Source organism: Myiozetetes cayanensis, unplaced genomic scaffold, assembly GCF_022539395.1.
Source record: "Myiozetetes cayanensis isolate MyiCay16 unplaced genomic scaffold, myiCay2020 scf2-11, whole genome shotgun sequence".
Classification (NCBI taxonomy): domain Eukaryota; kingdom Metazoa; phylum Chordata; class Aves; order Passeriformes; family Tyrannidae; genus Myiozetetes; species Myiozetetes cayanensis.
Genome location: NW_026087411.1, coordinates 64,842,825 through 64,864,103, shown reverse-complemented (window position 1 = coordinate 64,864,103; position 21,279 = coordinate 64,842,825). Strand labels below are relative to the sequence as shown.

Below are 21,279 nucleotides of genomic sequence, written 5' to 3'. Positions count from 1 at the left end.
TAGTGTTCACTTGGCCCTCTCAAACAATAATACGTGATGCTGGGACTTCTTAAGAGCTAGTACTACTAAAAAATATTAAGAAAATAGATACTTTAAATAGTCATATACAGGAGAGCTCAGACCCTGTCATTGATATTGTCACATTTGGTGATGCTGCTGACCAGGCAACTGTGCCTCTCCAGCTCAAACCCAAGCAGGGAGAACTGCTGTGTGATTCTGTAGTGTGGTGGCCATCACCACTTCTGCTTCCCACTAGGACCTCAAGATGCCTGTGAAAACTTCTGTACCCAAGGAGGTTGTTATCCTAGTATAGCTAAGGAGCGAGTTTAAAGACAGGCATGCTCCTGCACCCTGCACAGACACACATCAGAGTGCTCCTGGCCCTCTTCTCCAATGACCAGCCAAAACCTGGCAGTTCTTCAGCATACGGACAGCTCGGGCTGACTCAGGAGAGATACAGGCATGCTGCCACCTTGCAGCTGGCATGGAATGTAGACATGCTCGTGTGGTGTAAGGCAAGACAGACTTCCTCATGTACCTCACTCCAGCAGTGCTCACAACAGGGGAAGGTAAAGTTCCACCTTAGTAGAAGCAACCCCACAGTGGCCACCGAGGCACTGGGCTCTTGGACTCTCTGTTGTCAGCTAGGATCAACGTGCCCCTGCTCCTCCCCCGCAGGGGCAGTGCACTCAGGGTCCTGCCAACAGGGGCGATGGTCACACCACATTTGGGACAGTCTACCTGCAGTTGTTTCCAGAATAGCTGTACAAACAAGAGTACATTTTTTTTACCGTATGCATCTATGCACTACCGCTTACCATGTGTGAGAATGTATTTAAAAGGAAAACCTAGCGTTATTAAGCCAAAGGAAGCAGAAGGCTAGAAGCAGCTTTGAGGTGCTTCAAAATGCCTTCCATGCTAAGATGAATTGATATCGTATTATCAGACACTTTGTTCTCTCTGTTTGGCTGCCAACCCGATGGTTGAGCTATTTACAGTAGCACTGTTCTTATGCTATAGCCTCAAATGCACTCAAATCTAATTTAAAATCCACCTTTTGCTCTGAAGCTGAATCCATGTTAGCAGGGAGAATGAGGCCGACTGCATCCAAATCTGCACTTACAAAATTAAAGGCAAGATTTTCTTAGCAGGGGATAGATACTTGGTCGTCAAATTTACTACCACCAGAGATCACACCCTCCCTCAAATCATCACATAGCACTTTCTAATGAAAAAAAGAAAGATATAGTTGCAATAAGTCAGAGTTGTATTTTTTAATGTCACCACTTTTTGTGTATTGGAAGTAAAAAGAGACTTATAACTTCCCTAGGGACAGTGCATTTCCAGATATATGAAAGAATAAGCAGATATTGCTTAGCATCTTGAAGCCTTGTCTATAGAGGCACTGCACATAGATACAGTTAATAAGAGATAAAAGTCCTGGCCCTAGACAGCTTCCAGTCAAAACAGATGAAAGGATGGGGAAAAAAACAACTAATATTATCTCTTTTATATACATATATATGAAAGCAAAGAACCAAGAAAATAGGTCATTTGCCCAAGACTGGAAGGAAAGCCTGTAAATATGAATTTAAAGTTAGTATTTCTCAAGTCTCAATCTGGTGTCACAAACCCATTACTTCTCCCAAAACAGCATATTAAGGAAATACTATCAATAACAAAGCAAACTGCAGACCAGCAGGACCATAAATAAAATACCACATAGAAATGTAAGCGTGAACAATTCTGATTTTTGTGTCCAATTTGGCTGTTTCACAGAAGCTGGCTAATATATGCTCTTGCACCAAAAGGTAATTGTGCAACAGAGCCCCTATTTTCATTTATACTTATCTACCATAATACATTGATCCATTTATGGACCACAATCAAAACACTTTTGATGGCTGAAATGTGAGACTGAAACACAAGAGAGGAATTCCCTTCTGGACATAAGGGAAAAAGACAAGAATAATACATATTTAGAGAAGACTGAGGAAAAACAATTGAATGTCTTTCTGGGAGCTACCTGTAGATGCATCTTTTGCTGCTTATTTTATACTTTTCTTCTCCAGAGACAACTGACTATATTGCAGTTGAAAAAAAATAGTTATTCATAAAGATTCTCCCCTGTCCCACAGTATCTGTATTCCTCTAGCACTTCTATTTGAAGAAGTCTTTTTAAAACAGAAACTAATTCTTTAAAAAAACACCCTGTGGTGGCAAATACATAAATCTCTCACATTGTCCCCAGAGCCTGTCTCTTTAGAATTATAATAGATTAGATTATTATGGAAAGGAAGATTTAAATATCTTATTTACCTGAACAGCATCATAATACATTTTCTTGCCGTCTTCATCTGTTTTGTCTGACATCAGCCATGCCTTGAGCAGATATTCATAAAAGCTATCCCCAAGCCCTCCAATGGAGACATGATCTTAATAGGGAAGAAAGAGATTGAACAGCAATTTCATCTTCAGCCCAGGCAATAAAATACAATTACAGTATGAAATAGTGTATTTGATGATCTCTTTCTACAACATCTGCAGTAAATATAAGCCTGGAATCTCAGGAAAAACTTTACTGGTATAAGCAGAGAATTATTTATTTCATTCCTAAATTTTTAATCTAGCTAAAGCACCACAGTTATTTAATATCCACAACATGCCTCAGGAGTTCATGGCAAAGAAGAAAGAATTTATATGTGTTAGTTCTAATTCATGTAGTTTATCCCATACAAAAAATGTGTTAAACTATGGTATTTTTTTATTCTAAAAAGGGAAAAAAGTAGAAAGTGCTCTCTAATTTGATAAAGGTTTTCCCTTCTTAATATGCAGGCATTGCTTTTATTTGCTCTTTTATTCATTAACTTTCCATTTAAGTCACTTCATAAAAAAGGCTTTTAGCTTCTTACTGCAGAGTTGAATTTCAGGTTATTTAGTGGTATTTCAAAACACTGAGCCGTAAGTTTAAAAATAATACTATATTTTTGAACATCTGACTGCTCTCACAACTCAGCACTGGTTCTAGAAGGAAAAAAAAAAAGACTACAGAAGATTATTGCTGTGACACTGCATTATTCTGCCCTATGTTTACCACGTGAAATGATCTGGTACTACAGATGCCGTGATTATTCAACTGAACAATTTAGGATGTGACTCTGCAAACACTAACACCACACAAGTCAGACATCCCACACCAGTTGCACCAGTGATGGGAAAGTTAGGGATGCTCTCAGATGCTTGTATAAGGCTGCACCCACTTGCTGTGCAGGAGCCTAAGAGGTTCTTGGCAAAATTTTAATGGGTTATCATGATTTCAGCATAGATACCCTTAATACAGGAAATACTACAACTATATACATATGTAAAGTGTTTCTCTAAGCTCCATTAAACTAAGGACAGTAGCTAGAGGTTTTCTTCTAAAACTTGGTGCTGCCTGGTAAAATCAAGTGATTTGGTAATTATTGAGTCTTCAGTGAAAGGATGTCAAAATGCTTTACCAGGACTATTCATTTATAACTCAATTTTACAGCAAGAAAGGTATTCACTAACTCCACCCAAGACATCCAGGATGTAGATGTAGTTACATAGATCATGCAGTAAGTCCATGAGTCATTACCATAAAATTCTGGGCATGAGAAAAGCAAAAACAACCCTCATGGGATAATCCAGGCTCATAAAGTGAGATGCAGAAGGGTTAGTGGTACTGAAATTTTTCCTGACACCTAAGTCTCATTTTAGCTTCGAAGTTATGCCCCTATTGGAGGAATTCAAAAGAACACAGAAAATATATTTCTAAACTCCTTTGTATCTTTCTCTTCATGGAAAGCCTCCTGTCACCTTCCAAACAGGTTGCAAAGACATGCAAACATAGAAGTTATATATTTTTCTATTCAAACTTTACTAACAGTGTTTTTTTCCTCCACTAGCCTGTGATATGCAAAAAAATAATGCAGCTTTCTGAACATATCCTGTGCCTATCAAATACACTGTACCATCAAACCTGGGTTTTAAATGGCTTTTTTTCCCCTCCCTACTCTTTTGAATGAGATATATTAAACTTCTGAAAAGACTACACTATTTTTTTAATTAAATGTTCGTGGTCCAAAAGGAAAAGAGGCTTCTTAAAACAATGGGAATATTTCCTATGATCAAAGGCTGATCTTCGAACAGCAGCATTTAAATGACCTTTACAGTTTCCTAAATAAATTACCATAGAAACCTCTGACATTTGCAAACTAAATAGCACAAGCACAGTTTCATCAATAATAAGCCCTGTTATTATATACATTATTGCAGCAGACAAATCCAATTGACGCATGCTGCAGCAAATCACTGTCAGTTTACTGTCAAAATAACAAGGGCTAAATGAATTTACAGGAACAGTGGCAGAGATCCAGCAGTGGCTTCCAGTTATGGCACTGCTGGAGAAGAAATGTTCAGAAACCATTTCTCCCTCCCCACTTGATGTTTGAGAGAAAATACTTCTGTCTTATGCCAATTAAGGGTATAAAGGGGTTGTTTGTTTTTTTTCTTCTGTTGTAATAAACTGAAAACAGCCTTGAGAAAAGCAATCTCAAAACATCTTTCGAGTCTCACAGACTGATCTTCTCCTTGGGAAAAAATGTCAGTGTCTGCGAATGAAGGCAACCAATATGGAAGAGATGAGACATTTGTTTTTGCTGCTTCAGCATGCTACAGATAGACCTGCATCAACATCTGTGTTCATCATTAGCATGCACAGGAAGCTAATTATTTGTCTATACTACATCCTATTGGAAAGCAAAGCTAGTATAAGCTATAAATTTCCCTGTGCACACCAACATTCGTGTGAATGAGGAGTGTATAAGATGCAATTATATTAAAAATTCAGAAATGGCAAAGATCATAAGGTAGAGTAAGTGTATAAGGCAGAGCCACTAAGTGCCTCGGCCACTAGAAAGATCTGCTTTCATGTAGCTCACCAAAAAGCTGACAGAAGCCAAGGAAGGAATTAACTGGACCTGGCTCACAGGTGCAGTTTTCTCTGCCCTTCTCTGCCCTTCTCTGCAACCTGTCGAGGTCCTTCTGAAGGGGTGGGCCTCTCCTCCCAGCTTTGTGTCATCACCAAACTGCCTGAGGAGGCATTCACACCTTCATCCAAGTCATTCATTGATGAGTAAGGTAAACAATACTGGGCCCAATAGTGAACCCTGGGGGGCACCACTACAGACAGGTCTCCAACTAGACCCCGTGCCACTGATTACAACCCTCTGGGTTCTGTTTTTCAGCCAGTTCTCAATCCACCTCACTGTCCACTCATCCACTCCCCACTTCCTGAGTTTGTGTATGAGGATGCTGTGAGAGACAGTGTCAAAAGCCTTGCTGAATATGAAGTAGACAGTATCCACTGCTCTCCCCTCATCCATCCAGGTAGCTGTTTCATTGCAGAAGGAAATCAGGTTGGTCAAGCATGATTTGTCTTTACTGAATCCATGCTGACTACTCCTGATCACTTTCCTGTTATACCCATGGGTAGTGATGGCCTCCAAAATGAGGTGCTCCATCACCTTTCCAGGGATTGAGGTGAGGCTGACTGGCCAGTAGTTCTCTGAATCCTCTTTCTTGCCCTTTTTGAAGTCCTCAGGCACCTCTCCTGAACTCCATGACCTTTCAAAGAGTGGCCTTGCTATGGTGTCTGCCAGCTCTCTCAGCATTCATGGATGCATCCCATCAGGGCCTATAGACTTGTGGATGTAAAGTTTGCCTAGGTGTGACCTTCCTTTTCTCATTTTTACTTACTCTGACAACTCCCTATATTAATTCCAAATGGCCTGACCCTGTTCCATCTCCCGTGTATTTCCTGCTTATGCCTGAGCAATGACAGGAGTTCCTTGTTCATCCATGCTAGTCTCCTGCCTCCTTTGGCCCATTTCTTGCTCATCAGGATGCATCATTCTAGAGCCTGGAGGAAGTGATCCTGGAATACCAACCAGGTCTCTTGGAACCCTCTTCCTGGAAGGACCTGTTCCCATGGAATTTTTCGAATAATATCCATAAAGAGGACAAAGTTAGTTCTCCTGAAAATCCTGGTTACAATCTTACTTGCTGCCCTCCTGTTTCCTCCTCGTCCAATCCTGAACTCCACAGTCTCATGGTCACTACAGCCAGGGCTGCCCCCAACCTTCACATCTCTAACAAGGCCTTCCCTATTTGTCAGTATGAGGGTCACCCAGCACACCATTCCTTGTGGGATCCTCCACTACCTGTGTCAGGAAGTTGTCATCAGTGCTCTTCAGGAACCTCCTGGACTGTTTGTCCTTCACTGTGTTGCTTCTCTGGCAGATGTTAGGGTGGTTAAACCCCCCCCCCCCCAAGAATCAGTGCCTGTGACTTGGAAGGTGTTTCGAGGTGCCTGTAGAAAGCCTCATCCACTTCCTCCTCCTGATCAGACCTCATTAGCAAACATCCACAACAGTGTCATCCTTGTTTGTCTGCCATTTTATCCTAACCCTAAGCTCTCGACTCACTCGTCATCTACCCCAGGACAGAGCTTGGTACGTTCCAAGTGCTGCCTCACATAGAGGGCAACTCCACTACCATGCCTTCCCGGTCTATCTTTCCTAAACAGTGTGTAGCCCTGCACAACAGCATTCCAGTCATGCAAACTATCCCACCATGTCTCTGTAATCGCAGTGAGGTCAAAGTCCTACGACTGCACACAGATCTCCAGTTCCTCCTGTTCCCTATACTGCATGCACTGGTGTGCGGGCACTTTATAGAACGTATTTGATTGCATGAACATCCCAGTAGGGGTGCAAAGGGATGCCCCAAAGTCCTGTCTTATGGTTACACCTTTGGCTGCTTGTACTTGCTGGAGGTAAACCCTCTTAAACCTCGTTTTGCTACTTCGGTTGTTGCTATAGTTCTTCCCTTCCCACGCTTTATCTCTCTCGAGCCTGGCTATTCCCCTTCCCCCTTCAAATCAGTTTAAAAATCTCTCAACAAACTCTGGTAACTCTTCAGCTGAGATCCTTTTCCCCCTTTGAGACAAGTGGGCCCCATCTGTTACCAGAAGGCTTGGTGTCATATGATCCATGATCAAAACCCCCAAAATTCAACTGTTAACACCAGTCTCAAAGTCAAGTATTCAGCTGCATGATTTTCCTGTTTCTTGCCCCATCATTCCCTGCATCTAGTAGGACAGAAGAGAATATGACTTGTGCTCCATATTGCTTGATCTGTCGTTACAAGGCCCTAAGGTCCCTTCTTGATTGTCTGCAGCCTTCTTGCCGGGAACTTTGCCACTACCCACCTGGAAAACCAGTAGCAGGTGATAATCGGTGGGCCACAGCAGGTTGGGAAGTTTCTTCGTGATGCCCCTTACTTAAGCCCCAAGGAGGTAACACATCTCTATAGCTTGGGTCCAGTCAGCATATTAAGCCCTCCAATCCTCTCAAATGGGAGTCACCAATGACTACTACCCTTTTTTTTCTCTTAATAGAGGTCATGATGCAGTGGTAAGCTGCCCTGCCCTAGGTGACCCCTCCAACCCAGATGGGCCTTCATCCACATTCTTATTTCCCTGGTCCTCAGATTCCAGGGCCTCACAGCTATTTTATGAAGGCACCTGGGGAAGTGAGGTATGTCAGGAGGGGAGATTTGCCTGCCACCATGAGCAGAAACTTGTTTCCACTCCCCTCCATCTCTAAGACCCACTCCTTCTGCCTGGTGGTGAGAGGGTAGGGGATCCATTGCTTCTTGTGAAGTGCATCTTTGCCTTCTAATTTTGGTGTCTTCAGCAATGGTTCCAAGGGGATTAATGCCATGGCATAGTTCTGTTTAGTTTGCTTCCTCAAACAAGTCGTTGGCATTAAACATCAACAGAAATCACAGCTGGTACTAACTGGGAAGACTTGTCTTATTGCTTTTTTTTCTTCAGTGGACTCACACCACTCTAAAAACATGGAATTTGATTCAGATGAGCTGATAATGTTTCCTTAACCAGCTACTTCAGAGAGTACTTTAGATAAGAGACTTATGTAGTCTACCAAACCCTTTCCAAAATCATACATATTCAGACATTTCCCTGCTTGCACAATCCATACTGGAAGATCAGAAAAAGTACATTAAAATACAGCAAGTAGAATTATTAGTTTTATGTTTGTAGCATTTTTCACATTTTATAGAACCTCAAATATAATGTGAATTTCTATATGTTATAAAAGTTCTCCATATATATATATATACACACATACACAAAAAACACTTAACAGTGACTGAAAGAAGTTAATGACTGCAGGCAGCACACTGATAGACAGGTCACAGTACCAGACTTGAGCTACTTACGCTGGCCCCATTGGCCACTGCTGGGATTCAGATAGTTGGGGTAAAGTCCCTCTGGTTTATCCAGTCGATTTAGAACTTTTCGAATATTCATCACCTATTGGAAGGGTACAAAATATTGAGCACTGACCCATATTCCACATACACACAAAATAAAGAAGTGTTGGTACAATATGCCAAAAAATAAATCTCCCAGTCTTATTCAACACAGATACCTGAATACCTCTGTGCAATTGTATTACTATTAAAAAAGACTCTCAAAGCTGATATCATCATGCACACAAAGCCCCTCAAAACCTCTGGAGTTTGTGTGTCGAGTGTCAGCAATGAAACAACCCAACAACAGAAGCAAGCTCCAAAGTTCAGGGCTTGCCATGCACAATCTCACTCCTCCACAGGAGACTGAAATTGCCTGAGCATATTTACCTTAACTAAGTTAACCTATGGCAGCATTATATTCCTCATACACCTAAATCAGAAATGGTATTAAATATTAAGCCTATCACCCAGTTCAGATGTGGAAGTGAACTCTAAAGCAGTTTTGCCTGGAAAGGAGAGCACTGCTGGAACTGAGTTTAATACAACCAGCTTGCCCAGCAGGCACCCAGGCAGCCCTGAGCAGTTTGCTGGCACTGCTAAGGAGCTTGCTACAAATGAGATGCCCGGGGAAACAATTGCAGTCCAGATGCTCTGCAGTTTGAGTCATCCAGCAGCACAATCCATTGCAGAGCACATGAAATGAGTTATACTTTAAGAATCACAGAAAAAGCAAATGTAGCAACTTGGGAGCATGAGGATCCTGGGCACTGCAGGCCAGAAACTGTAAGAAAAAGCTACTGACAGCTTCATTATAACACCCTGAATGTCTGGAGATCCAGTGAACTAGCCACTGAAAAAGAAGATAAATTAGGTTATACCAAGGCACAGAAGGATTTCTGTTGTGGTACATAAACTGCTTCCTGCATCTCAACACTACTCATTGCTCTAATGCAGGTTGTAACGTGTCCTAGACCTCAGTCAATGAGTTCTGTGAATACTTCCATGCAAAGTTTATTCCAGTGTTTTCCCTTCTTTGCCAAGTGTACCAGCCCTGGAATGGTTTGCCTTGGAAGGCTTTGGAATCACAATCTCTAAAGGCTTTTAAAAACAGATTACATAAACAGATTTCCAGCATCTTGCAGCTAGAGCATGATGCCACTCTGTAAGAGAACCATAGACCTGGATTTTTAAGATACACACTTTCATTGTCTCTTAGTAGCACAGATGTTATACATTAAATTACCATAAATGTCAAAAGATAATTAATTTACATGGTAAATTTGTTTCTGACTATTCCTCAGTGCTGCTACCCCCTCCCTATCTATCCCCTGCAGATTACATTTCTTTAAGAGAAATTCTCTTTAAATTCACCCCTAAATACATGAAAATTTCTAGGAATTTGCTTCACAAAATTTATTCCAATGTTGACAACGGTATTGCAGCAAAGCCATTCAGTCCTTATCCAGTAATAACTTTAGATTTGGCCACTGCTTTTAGACCTACTGCTAAACATTTGCAGCTTGTTATTAGTAACTAATAAATATTAAATGCATAATATCAGTTTTAGCTAACATAGGGCAGCTGCAGTAAGAATACAAAACCAAAACAAGTGTAAGTTTAAATTACAGGAAAAAAAAGAAGATAAATGAATCAGTGTATTATAAAGAACAGGACTTGCTGGCTATTTATACACCCAAAAGCAAAGCAAAATTGTTTAGGTGGGAATTAAGAGCAGGAGGAGTTGCTTTCTATGGCTCATGTAAATAAAAAGTATGATAAAACGTTGTCAAATTTTGGAAGCATTAGTTGTTTGACAACTGTTTTGTCAAAGGATGAGATTTTTTTTTTCTTTCCTCCAAAGAAAGTTCAAAGTGTATTTCTTATAGGTCGGTGCAATGGAAGCACTTTATGAACTCGCTGACAGCAGTGATATTATACAGCATTTTAAAGAATAAACTTGTTAAAATCACCATGGTGCTTTGCTTTCTCCAGACATCAGTTATCCCCAATATAATGTCAGTATTTGTTTACACCTTATTCAGGTGAAGAACTGAAGAAAGCTCTACAGTCTGATTGTTTAACGTAACAGTAATTTAGAACATAAACAGAAATTATGTGTTTTATGAGGCCATATACAAGAAGATGCATCAGAATAATTTTGGAAGGCATTTTTTACTTTTTAATAGAAAAACATGCCAAGGTGATTAGGGAAAATGTGACAAATGCTTACAACTGAGGAAAATCCAAATCTCTCCCCACTGATATTAGTCTTCTATTATGTGATTTTTACAACATGATTTTGACTGAGAAGTCTAACCTTTTCAGCAAAGACAGGGTTTCCAGATAGGTGGCTCAAATGCACAAACTCCAGATGCAAAGTCCCAAATTCTGCCAAAATGCTGCTTCCACCAGAGGCCCATGGCCAATTTCGACCGATTCCACTAAGATGAGGGGAAGAGAAAGACAGAAAATAACCACAAAGCATCTATAAGGCAATGCTAATAAAATATAACAGGCAGTAGCTATACTGTTATCATGAGGAGATAATTAATTTAAAATGTATTTAATATATATGTAAGGAGCCATGCTTCAGCAGCCTTCCATGACTTTACCAAAGTGCCTTAAATTACCTCAGTCCAGTTCTGCTTAGGCTTCTAAAATCGCTTCTTGCAACAACCCAACCTTTTAGCTCATGAATAGCTCCATTACACTTCTCACTCTGTTTCATTGCATGATGTGGTGGTTTTAATCACACATGATTATTACGTTCAAAGACATTAAAAAACACTATGAGGAAACATTGTCATACTTCACCTGTTTTCCCCTGTATTTAGCACAACACTCTCCAATTCTAACTCCCAATTCTACAGTACAATTGTTTATTAATTTAAAATAATGCATATATAAAGAATAGGCTTTAAGTTAAAAGTGCTGCAAGCAGTGTATCCTTCTTAATGCATGAGAATTTAATAGGGTAGGATATGGAGGCACTGTCTCTCTGGGCACTCTTACCAGGATGAGTAACTTCAGTTTTCATTAAGACCTAAAGATACTTCACAGCAAAGTTAATCCCAGGATTTGTGCTGAGAGTAGAGAAAAGCACATTTATTGCTAAATCCCCACCAGAAATTAATGCTGGTTGAGATTCAGGACAAAAATCTACTAAAGTTTCATCACAAAAAGATGGTTTTCTTTTTCGCCTTGAAATTTCCAGCAGCAATATTCAGAAAAAAACCCTGAAATTAAAGAAAAATTAGCCAACTTTCTGGAGCATCTAGGTGGTATATTATTAGCATGAATGTCAGATATAAACACACTTATTAGATACTGGAATGTCTTCCTTATTTGCAAGTTGTAAACAGCATTAAACACATATACCTATATAAATAAAATTTTAATTTTACTTTTACACATAAGCAGCCACTACAGTCATCAGTTAGCAGCTGCACAACCATGAAAATAGGGTATTCTTCTCCATTAAAATATGACTTACATTATGAAAAAAACCTCACAAAACAAAGTAAAAAACCCAAGAAACCCCACCTTCAGTTCATCAAGATGGAAGTCCTCAGTTATATTAAAATCTCTTTTTCAAAAGGTCATCTATAGCTGAAGTTTATCCAATACAAAGAAATTAAGACTCCATGAAATTAATTTCTCTAATAGCTATATTAACACATTATTTTCAGATTTTTGCCAGACATGTGAAATGACACCAAGTCATTAAACTTTAAAAGCAGAGAAAAGACTACAAATGGAGAGCACAAAGGAAAGAGATCAGATGAGGCTCTGCTGGCTGACCATAAAGGTGCAAGAGGCTAAGACACACTGAAGTCCTCAAATGCAACTGATTGCCCAAAAATCCAAAGGATAAAAATGTTTCTAATCTTCATAGCTGCAGACAAAAATCAATGACACAATGAAATCAGGGTACTGCAAAGATGCACACAATCCAATTTTGATATGGTATTTGTGTGACCGAAACAGAACATAAGTTTCATGAGACCTAAATATCTCATTTTAAGAGCTATCTTACAAAGATTAGAGCGCTTTTTGCATTGGATGAAAAGAAAAAGTGCAGAGAAAACCCCATCTGGTTTACAAGCTGTCTGCACTTCAATCTACTGTGGCTTAGAATTTTTCTGAATGGTAACATAAAACCATCAGATACGACAGAAAACAGGATCAAGGTGAGTATGGCAGACAACATATGTGGAAACCTCTTCTCCATAGTCTGAAGAACTTACAGCTACAGACTGGTTATTCACCCAAGAACAAGCACCATATCTGGGACACACTGGCTCCAGTTCTAACTGCTGATTCTAGAGGAAAATATTTTAGCTTGTTTCCAAAACACCTGGATTTTAAGAGCTGACATAAGACACTACTGGTAAATAAAGTTCACCAGGGGATGGGGGAGGAATTGAAATATTTCAGGGTTTTGAAAAGTTACCATGTTATGGTACATGTGGAAAAAGCCCTCTTATTTTTTTCTATTAAGTTCCTCTGTAAATCTCAAAGTGGAAAAATTGAGCTGTTCCTGCAGCAAAGCATCAACCAAAAGTGACAGAAAATGTTAATAGAGTCCCTACTTGCACTCCACCCCAATGTCTGCTGATATCAAAACAACCTGTCAGAACATTTTGATGTAGTGCGTTTTGTTAACCAGAAAAATTTCCAAGCATGGCTGTCAAGAGCTTTCCTGCATGCAGCAATGTGTTTTGCCATCAGAGGAAGCTTCTTCTTGTTTCAAGATGGCCTGAAAATTACAAACTCGCATCCTTTACTCTCAATACAAAAAAAAAAAAAAAAAAAAAAGAAATAAATATCTTTGTTGCACTTTTGTGCTATTTAATATAGCTTTCGGGTTTTTATCAGTTGGGGCAGCTGGTTAGGAAAAAAAAAAAAAAGGCATGAACATATTTCTGGCAAATTTGCAAAATAATGAGGCTATCTGTTGGTTTAGTCTCAGGTGCGAGCTCTGCCAAAACTGACAAGCTCATTTCAATACGTGGTAGAACCCAAGAACTGCACTGCAGTCCCTTGACCATTTTTCATACAACCCTCAGTTATGAATGCCTGGTATTCTCTCATATCATAAAATAGTTTGGGTTGGAGGGCACCTTAAAGATCACCTAGTTCTAAACCCTTTGCCATGGGCAGGGACACTTCCCAGTGGACCAGGTTGCTCAGAGCCCCATCTAGCCTGGCCTTGAACATTTCCAGGGATGGGGGGCATCCACAATTTCTCTGGGCAACCAGTTCCAGTGCCTCCTCACCCTTACAGTAAAGAATATCTTCTTCTTCTTAAACCTATCCTCTTTCAGTTTAAATCCATTCCCCCTTGTCCTATCACTACATGCCCTTGTAAAGTCTCTTTCAGCTCTCTTGCAGGCACCCTTTAAGTACTGGAAGGGTGCTGTAAGGTCTCCCTAAGCCTTCTCTTCTCCAGGTTGAACAGCCCCAACTCTCTCAGTCTGTCTTCATTGGAGTGGTGTTCCAGCCCTCTGATCATCTTCATAGCATACATTTAATCTTTGGGAGCAATGGAACAGGTGAGTTTTCCATATTCCCTCACACCAACTGGAACAGCCACAGTATTGCTTCTGATCCCATTGAACTCCATCCTTATTTTAGGATGACAGTCCAGTGTGCTCTATACAGACAGTCAGCTCCTGAAGAGACATTACTAGAGCCCAGGAGACACTCAACACAGCTTTCAGCATACAGAATGTGAGACATTTTTGACTGGGAAAGTCAAAAGTCCAAAGACTTGGACTTTTGTTTAATAGTCTCTTGGCTTAAAAAAATAACAAAAAACTGAAGTGTGTGTTCTTTATTCACCACCCCCTTCCTCTGCCTAAAAATAATCCTAAATACTGTATACTTTTAAACAGAACAGAACTTGAAAAAGAGAACTTGAACAGAACAACAGATGTGGTGAAATGGAAAAAGATGACTGTGTCAAGCCTTATAAACAATGAGCACATTTAGAAATTATTTGAGGTGCCCAAGAAAATAACACACAACAAATAATTGTAATAGCTTAGTAAATCTTAATAACCAGGCATAACAAAATACTGATTTTTGCCCATGCATGAGACAACACCTCCAGTGCTCCCAACTGGGACATTTTTCAGGCTCTTCACCATTGTTATTATTGAGATGAACAAAAACTACTGCAACATTTAAAAAGTCAGTGCTAGTTACTCTTCAGTCATAAAATCAATGCTGGGTATCTTGTTACTCTTCAGTTACGAAGCTATACGCTATCTTCCTGAAGCCTTGAGATGTAGGCCTGAGGCTCTGGTGAAAGGTTTCATTTCTACTCCCAAGTTTTAGCAAACCTATGTAACACTGCAAGCTCCTACAGTTTTTCTTCCAAGGGCACCCATTACTCAGGTCAAGAAATTACAGCAGCAATCTCAACCCAAAGGATGGTCAGGGCATTTGGGGGATTTTTCAAAAGATAGCTTACGAGTCTGAGATGCACAAACTTATGTGCAGATCATTCCTCCCAGTCAAAGCAAAATCTGTAAAGCACTGAAACTTTTTGCATCTTATTTTCATTCAGTTATTCTTCCAAAATGGTGTAATGTCCCAAATGTCTTGTAAGCTAACAAATGCACTTTTCAGAAAGAGATGGAGGACAACAAAGCGGGCCAGGTATGATACCCTTTCTCTTAGCTTCATTCCTTTATCTTGCTTTCCTTTTGTAATTTACTTTGCCACTGCATTTTTCAATTCTACTATGTTGATACTCACTACAACCTGTACTAAGTGTCAGTCATGTACTAACACCAGAGTCAGAAACAAAACTCCTACCATACACTTCAGGAAGGAAGGAAGGAAGGAGACACACTGCTCAAACTTCTTTGAAGATCCAGATCACTACTAAAATAAGTTCAGTTTACAGGGCACTATTTGAATGTATCTCAGATCACTGTGTCTTAAATCGTACTTTTTATACTGCTTAAAACACACAAAATTTTTCAGTAACATATTCATAGAGCTTTATGACTGATTATAACTGGTATTATGTAAGTAAGTGAAGTTTGAACTGAGGATCTAGATCAGAGAAGCGTATTAAAGCAGGATCATCACTGGTTTATAACATTTCTCATTTATTTTATAAATTTTGTTTCTGAACACTGAGTGCCACAGAACCTGAAAAACAGTGTTTGTAATTCTACTGTCATTAGTTCTCAGGAAATGTGAGCCTGACTGACCCGGGCTGCTGCTAACCCAACTCAGTATTTTTCCAGTAAACCGTGGTTGGTCCTTCTGTACCTAAGAACAGAATGTATGAGATCAGTATCTCTTCTAAAACGTACAGAATGTACCCAGAGAGGGAACCATAGAGGAAACATAAATATTCAAAGGTTGCTTTTTAAAATTATTTAAGTACAGAGGCACAACAATATTGAAAAGATTTTTTAAAAATTACAGCACATCCTCAATATACATAAAGCAGCAGCTGAATTTCAACTGAAAGCAAAAGCAAATCCTCAGGGAAACCACATAAATACTTCAAAGGGTCAAAACACTTATCAAAATTCTTGTCACCAATGATAAGAACTGTTTGTCTCTACAGACAACTTGTTTATTATACCCCAACCTTTCCCGGAGGATGCTAGGACAACTCCACAAGCTGGAGGCAGAGCAAGAAGTCAGAATTTCAATATTTAATGCAAAATGCATAAGTACAACAGAATAGTCAGTATCCTGCAGACTTAGCCAGTAAAAAGAGCAAAAGGCCAGAATAAAAGAGATACAGCAGTAACAATGTGAAGTGTCCAAGTGCCACTGCTGTGAAAGGTTTTAGGATTAAATATAAAACAACTCCCAGTAGCCCCCTTGGACTTTACTAATGCTGTTTGGTTGTGGTTTGTTTTTTTTAATGAAACTACCCCAACTATGATGGTGGGTGAAAATACAAAAGGCTACAACGGAGAAATGAGAAGATGGCGCTGCGAAGGTTCCATTGAAATTCACCAGAGCTGGGACTCAAAGTGGAGCACACAGGTTGTGCCTGCAGTGCTGAGGGGGCAACGGGAATCTGCCCAGAGAATACAGTTTATGACTGGAATTGGTTGGGCTTAATCTTCTTTTAACAGCAACCTGCAGGAGTGGAGTGCTGCCCAGCCCAGTCTGCAGATCCTGGCTCACCAGCCTCACTCCTCACCACCAGACCCAGGAGGGAGAGAGACCTTCCCAAAAGGAGGTCAAGAAATAGGCAGAGAGTGATGCAAAGGACATGAAAACTTTCCTGCAGCTGTTTTTATCCTTCTTCCCCCTCCCAGGATGCACTTCGTGCTTCTCCCTGAGTCTCAATCCCCAAGCGTACATGCCAAGAAATAAAGTAGAATTATCAGGTTTTCTGTGAAAGAAAACATCACCCCCTGCTTTTTTTCCCCATAGGAAACCTGTGGTCCTCAGACAATTTTGAAAGCATAACATGATCATTTTTCCATGTTTTAGTCTTAAAATTATGACTGCATGTGATTTGGCTGCACAACTCAAATCCCAAACTGTAATTCAGCAGCCAGGCACTGTGTGCCAGCTACAGGTCTGACCATGAAAGAAGGTGAGGAAATGCAAGAGCATTGTAACTCCAGCAAGGGTAACTCACAGAAATTAATCTCTTTGGGACTCCCCCGATAATCAGTACAGTGAGATAACAAAATTAAATCACCTCACAGAGGAGATTAAGCTGAAGATGGAGTCTTTCCCGTTACAGAGTAAACCCAGGGAGACCAGTCTTCTACAGTTACCCCTTCCCAGGCGCCCAAATCTCAAAATTTCAATTAGTTTCACAGGTACCAGATGAATTTTTTAACTCTCTACAGGCTAATATACATAACAAAAAGAAGTACTGGAGATAAAAACTCTGTAATATTATATTTTTAGTTCTTTAATTATATATATAAAAAAAGGTTTTTCCTACCTCATAATTTATCTTTAATGATTTTTTTTTTGTACTGGCCACATTTGCATGACATTTTTATAATTAATCTTCTATACCTAGTCAAGCAAAGCCATGCAACCAGTGCCACATATTGTGAATTAGTAAAACAAATAAGTTAACACAATGCATTATGTCCAAAATTTCTCTCATGTAAGTAATACATGCCAACTTATTATTTTCTATCCCATTCTAATGGGAGATGTCCCTGCCCATGGCAGGGCAGTTGGAACTAGATGATTTTTAAGGTGTGTTCCACTTTGGCAGAATTGCTCACTATTCCTGTGTCTTCCTTTTATAAAAACAGTCAGTATAACTACCCAATGCCCAGTCACAGCATTTCTAATAAAGTGTTTATACACTGCAAAAGGTTTCAGTCCATACATTGCCAGTCTTCAGACTATTTCTTTTCTGCCCCTACTAGTCTTTCATATATTTTAATTTAATTAAGTCAACTAAGTCTCCTTAGAACAGATGAAGAGAGGTCAGTAAACCGTCAGGTTTGCATTTACATACTAAGTATCTAGTTGTCATTTTAAGCAAAGTATATTTAAAAATTAAGTTGGTATAGAACCATAGATGGCAGAAAATACATCAAAACGCTAAATAAAACTTATTTGCTTTCAGCATTTCCTAGGCAAAGCAACAAACTCACAACCAAACAATTAATATGCTCTAAATATACTTTGTGACACACACCTCAACATAAAAATAAGCCAATAATGGGGACAAAATATTTCATGGATGCTATAGTGGCATACTCCAGGAGTGCTCTAGGGTGACCCTGCCTGAGCAGGGAGGTTGGACCAGATGACCCACTGTGGTTCATTTGAACCTGACCCATTCTGTGATACTGTGATCCCCTAGCTCAGGGAGTCAAATTGGCAGCCAAAAGGATGATTCTCAGAGGCCATTTTCTGTTTCATAAATTATTTAGGATTGCCACATCTGAAAATGTTTTCACAAGAATGATTTTTTGGTTTGGCCTGAATGGAACCAGTTGTCAATAGGTCACACCTTCCCAGAGATGCTAAAGGATGCTCTGCTGTTAATACTTTTTAGAAGAGATTCCCTTCAAACTCCTGTGCTACATCTTTCTACTTTTAGTACTGCAGCTGACTAACAATGCTAATAAATTATGGTGTATGATTTAATTTATAAGGAAGCTGTGATGAGGAAAGACATTTTTTAATTACAGGCTCATACTTTTAAAGCAAAAGAAAAAACAAATCCAACCACAGAGCACAAAGGAAATGCTTGCTAAAGTTTAACTACTATATTTGATATATTACATGTTCAAAAGATTTTTATTTTTTTTAAATTTACTTCCTTCACCCCTACCCCCAAGAGTACAACATATGGGATCTTGGTGTAAGGGCCTGTCTTCACAAACACTGAAACCACTGATTAATTTGTTAACACTTCAAAGATATTTAATGTGTTTTTGTTTTCCCCATACCTGGCAAACCATCCATACCCCTGAAATCTCATGTTTGTGCACATCACTGGCACTCAACTCTTCCAACCCAGTCTCATGGCAGGAGCTGTCAGGGCAGGATCAAATGGGGGAACCCATGACAGGACTATTTCTAGTCCCAGCAGCAAGCGTGAAACAGCTTCCTGTACAACTTCCAGTAAATGGTAATTAACTTTTTGCAGGCCTAACTGGTCCCAGCATCACCCAAGGCACCCAGACTCCTGCTGGAGCTCTGACTTTTCCACACAGTATCCCTTTCCTGAGACAGGAAAATGATTATAATCTGTTTAAGCATCTCTCACTCATTGTCCCAACAGCTGGAGACAGCTGAAAAAGAAACTGAAAATCAGCTAGCTAGCCTATGTGGTAGTTTTTGATGTCTGTTTTATTCCTCTTTGAAAGGAGGATCGTTAGGCAAATTCTAACAGCTGGTTACTTTTTCAGCTGTGACAATGAATGTGTAACTACTACTGCCCTTGCCTAACCACTGCTCAGCTGGCAGCTTCCTGCTCAACTGAGCTGCCCTCTCTGAAGACTGACTGAGACCAGCTATCACCTGGCGAGGTGATTTCTAGGGATGCTGACTTAGCAGGACGAGGTAGACAGTGAATTAGTACCATCAGCAACCGCAGTAGGAAAACTAACAAAAGTGGTTACTCAATTTTGTGGTACGACAGGGAATAAAAAAATTTCTATGCTGTAATGTGACACAAAACACAAATGTTTTTTACTGTAACAAGTGATATAATGAAGAGGTATAGCCTCAAGAGCTTTTAGTTTGAGAACATTAATTTTGCCTATTTGCCTAGTCATATGTGGTGTCAGCATTAATATTATGCTGATCTCCTGGCCACTTGAATGCTGCCAGTGCAGGAGATGCATCTATTTGTACTGGAGGCACATGCACATCATCATTTGTCTGGAAACAAGAGTAGAAAAGTCAGATTACTGTGGCTGTTTATCTTTTGAGAAACTACCAGCACAGCTTCAAAAAGATATGAATTTGAAACAAGATCTCTGCTTTTCTCCCTGAAGTTCATCTGTTAATGGCGCAGGAGAAGAGTGTCCTTGCTCCCCTTGCCAATTTTAGGAAGATGGGACCAATAAGAATGGTCTTGTGGTTCTTGAAAATTAACAGCTGTTTCAGATACCCTACACTACCATGGCACATCAGTTGCACTGTCTGTGGTTACATCTTTCAAGAACAAAGGTTATCCTCTTCCCAGCATTTTTGTCTTTTACCTTTATTAAGGAAACCTATGCAGCACCTCTAAAGCTGTCCTACTTTTCCTTAATGTGCTGGGAGGCAAAAGTTTAAAATGTTCAACAATCACGGGACGCTATCCAGTGGGCTGATCTTCATTGAGGTGACCATCTGACAGGCAATCTCTCTTGAAACTGGACAGAACAGCAACAGAGACTGAAGAGCGCTGTTAATGCACAACCAGGAAGCGAGCAGAAGGTGCATGAAGTACAGGGTTTCCAGAATCAACCTGTGCTATGGCCTATGCCAGGACAGGTCCCCACCTTCCAGAAGGATCAGTCAGCAGTGCAGGACACAGGGGAGGCGGGAAACATCTATCTGCTCCATGTCATAGTACTTGGACATGGAGCAGCCATGAAAGCCCACTAAGTATCTTCTGTGGTGAAATGTATCTGCTCATGATTAAGTCAGAGTAGTGATGGCTCCTGAGGAAGCACTGAAGTCAGTGGACACCTCTCAACTCATGACTACACTTCGCGAACGAAGATTTGAAAGGGCTCTACCCACGCTTGCTACAAGCGCGCTGATGGCTAAAAAGGCCAATGCGAGATAGACAAGTCCGGTTGCAGAAGGCACAGCAGAAAGACTCCCCAGGTGATACAGACGAGACGCGATTCTTTCTGCGTTGTCTTTTCTCCTCGAGAGTGATCCTGCGTGTGTTCTCAGAAGCAGCAGCAGCGTTATAGATGGTGTGTCTCCAGGCCTCCCGATTGGAGGCCAGGGTAGACCAATGGTGATGATCAATATGGCCAAGGATGAGGGATTGTTTCAGGCAGTCCTTGTATCTCCTCTTCGGGGCTCCTCTCTTGCGGTAGCCAGTGGCAAGTTCCCCATAGAGTACGATCTTAGGGAGGCGGTAGTCCTGCATCCTGGAGACGTGCCCTGCCCAGCGCAGCTGTGTTCTCAGCAGCATGGCCTCAATGCTCGTGACTGCTGCCTGTTCAAGGACAGATGTGTTGGTCACATAGTCAGTCCAGTGGATGTTTAGAATTGTGCGGAGGCAGCGCTGATGGAAGCGTTCTAAGAGACGCAAGTGGTGCCGGTAAATGACTCATGATTCGGATCCATATAAAAGAGTAGACAGTACAACAGCTCTGTAAACGCTGATCTTTGTACTTTTCTTCAGGTGTTTGTTTTGCCACACTCTTTTATGGAGTTTACCAAAAGCTCTGTATGCCTTTGCTAACCTGTTGTCTATTTCTGCATCAA

At 40.3% G+C, this 21,279-nt stretch overlaps 1 protein-coding gene across 1 annotated transcript in view; it reads right to left on the bottom strand.

Annotated features, from left to right (window-relative positions):
• The window catches only part of MAN1A1 (mannosidase alpha class 1A member 1), a 148,492-nt gene that overhangs the window by 21,016 nt on the left and 106,197 nt on the right, over positions 1 to 21,279 (bottom strand). The window contains exons 6-8 of the mRNA XM_050316080.1: positions 10,682 to 10,805; positions 8,329 to 8,422; positions 2,320 to 2,435 (exon numbers count right to left, since the gene is read on the bottom strand). Of these exons, the coding sequence (XP_050172037.1) occupies positions 2,320 to 2,435; positions 8,329 to 8,422; positions 10,682 to 10,805 (334 nt within the window). The remainder of the gene's footprint in view (positions 1 to 2,319; positions 2,436 to 8,328; positions 8,423 to 10,681; positions 10,806 to 21,279) is intronic.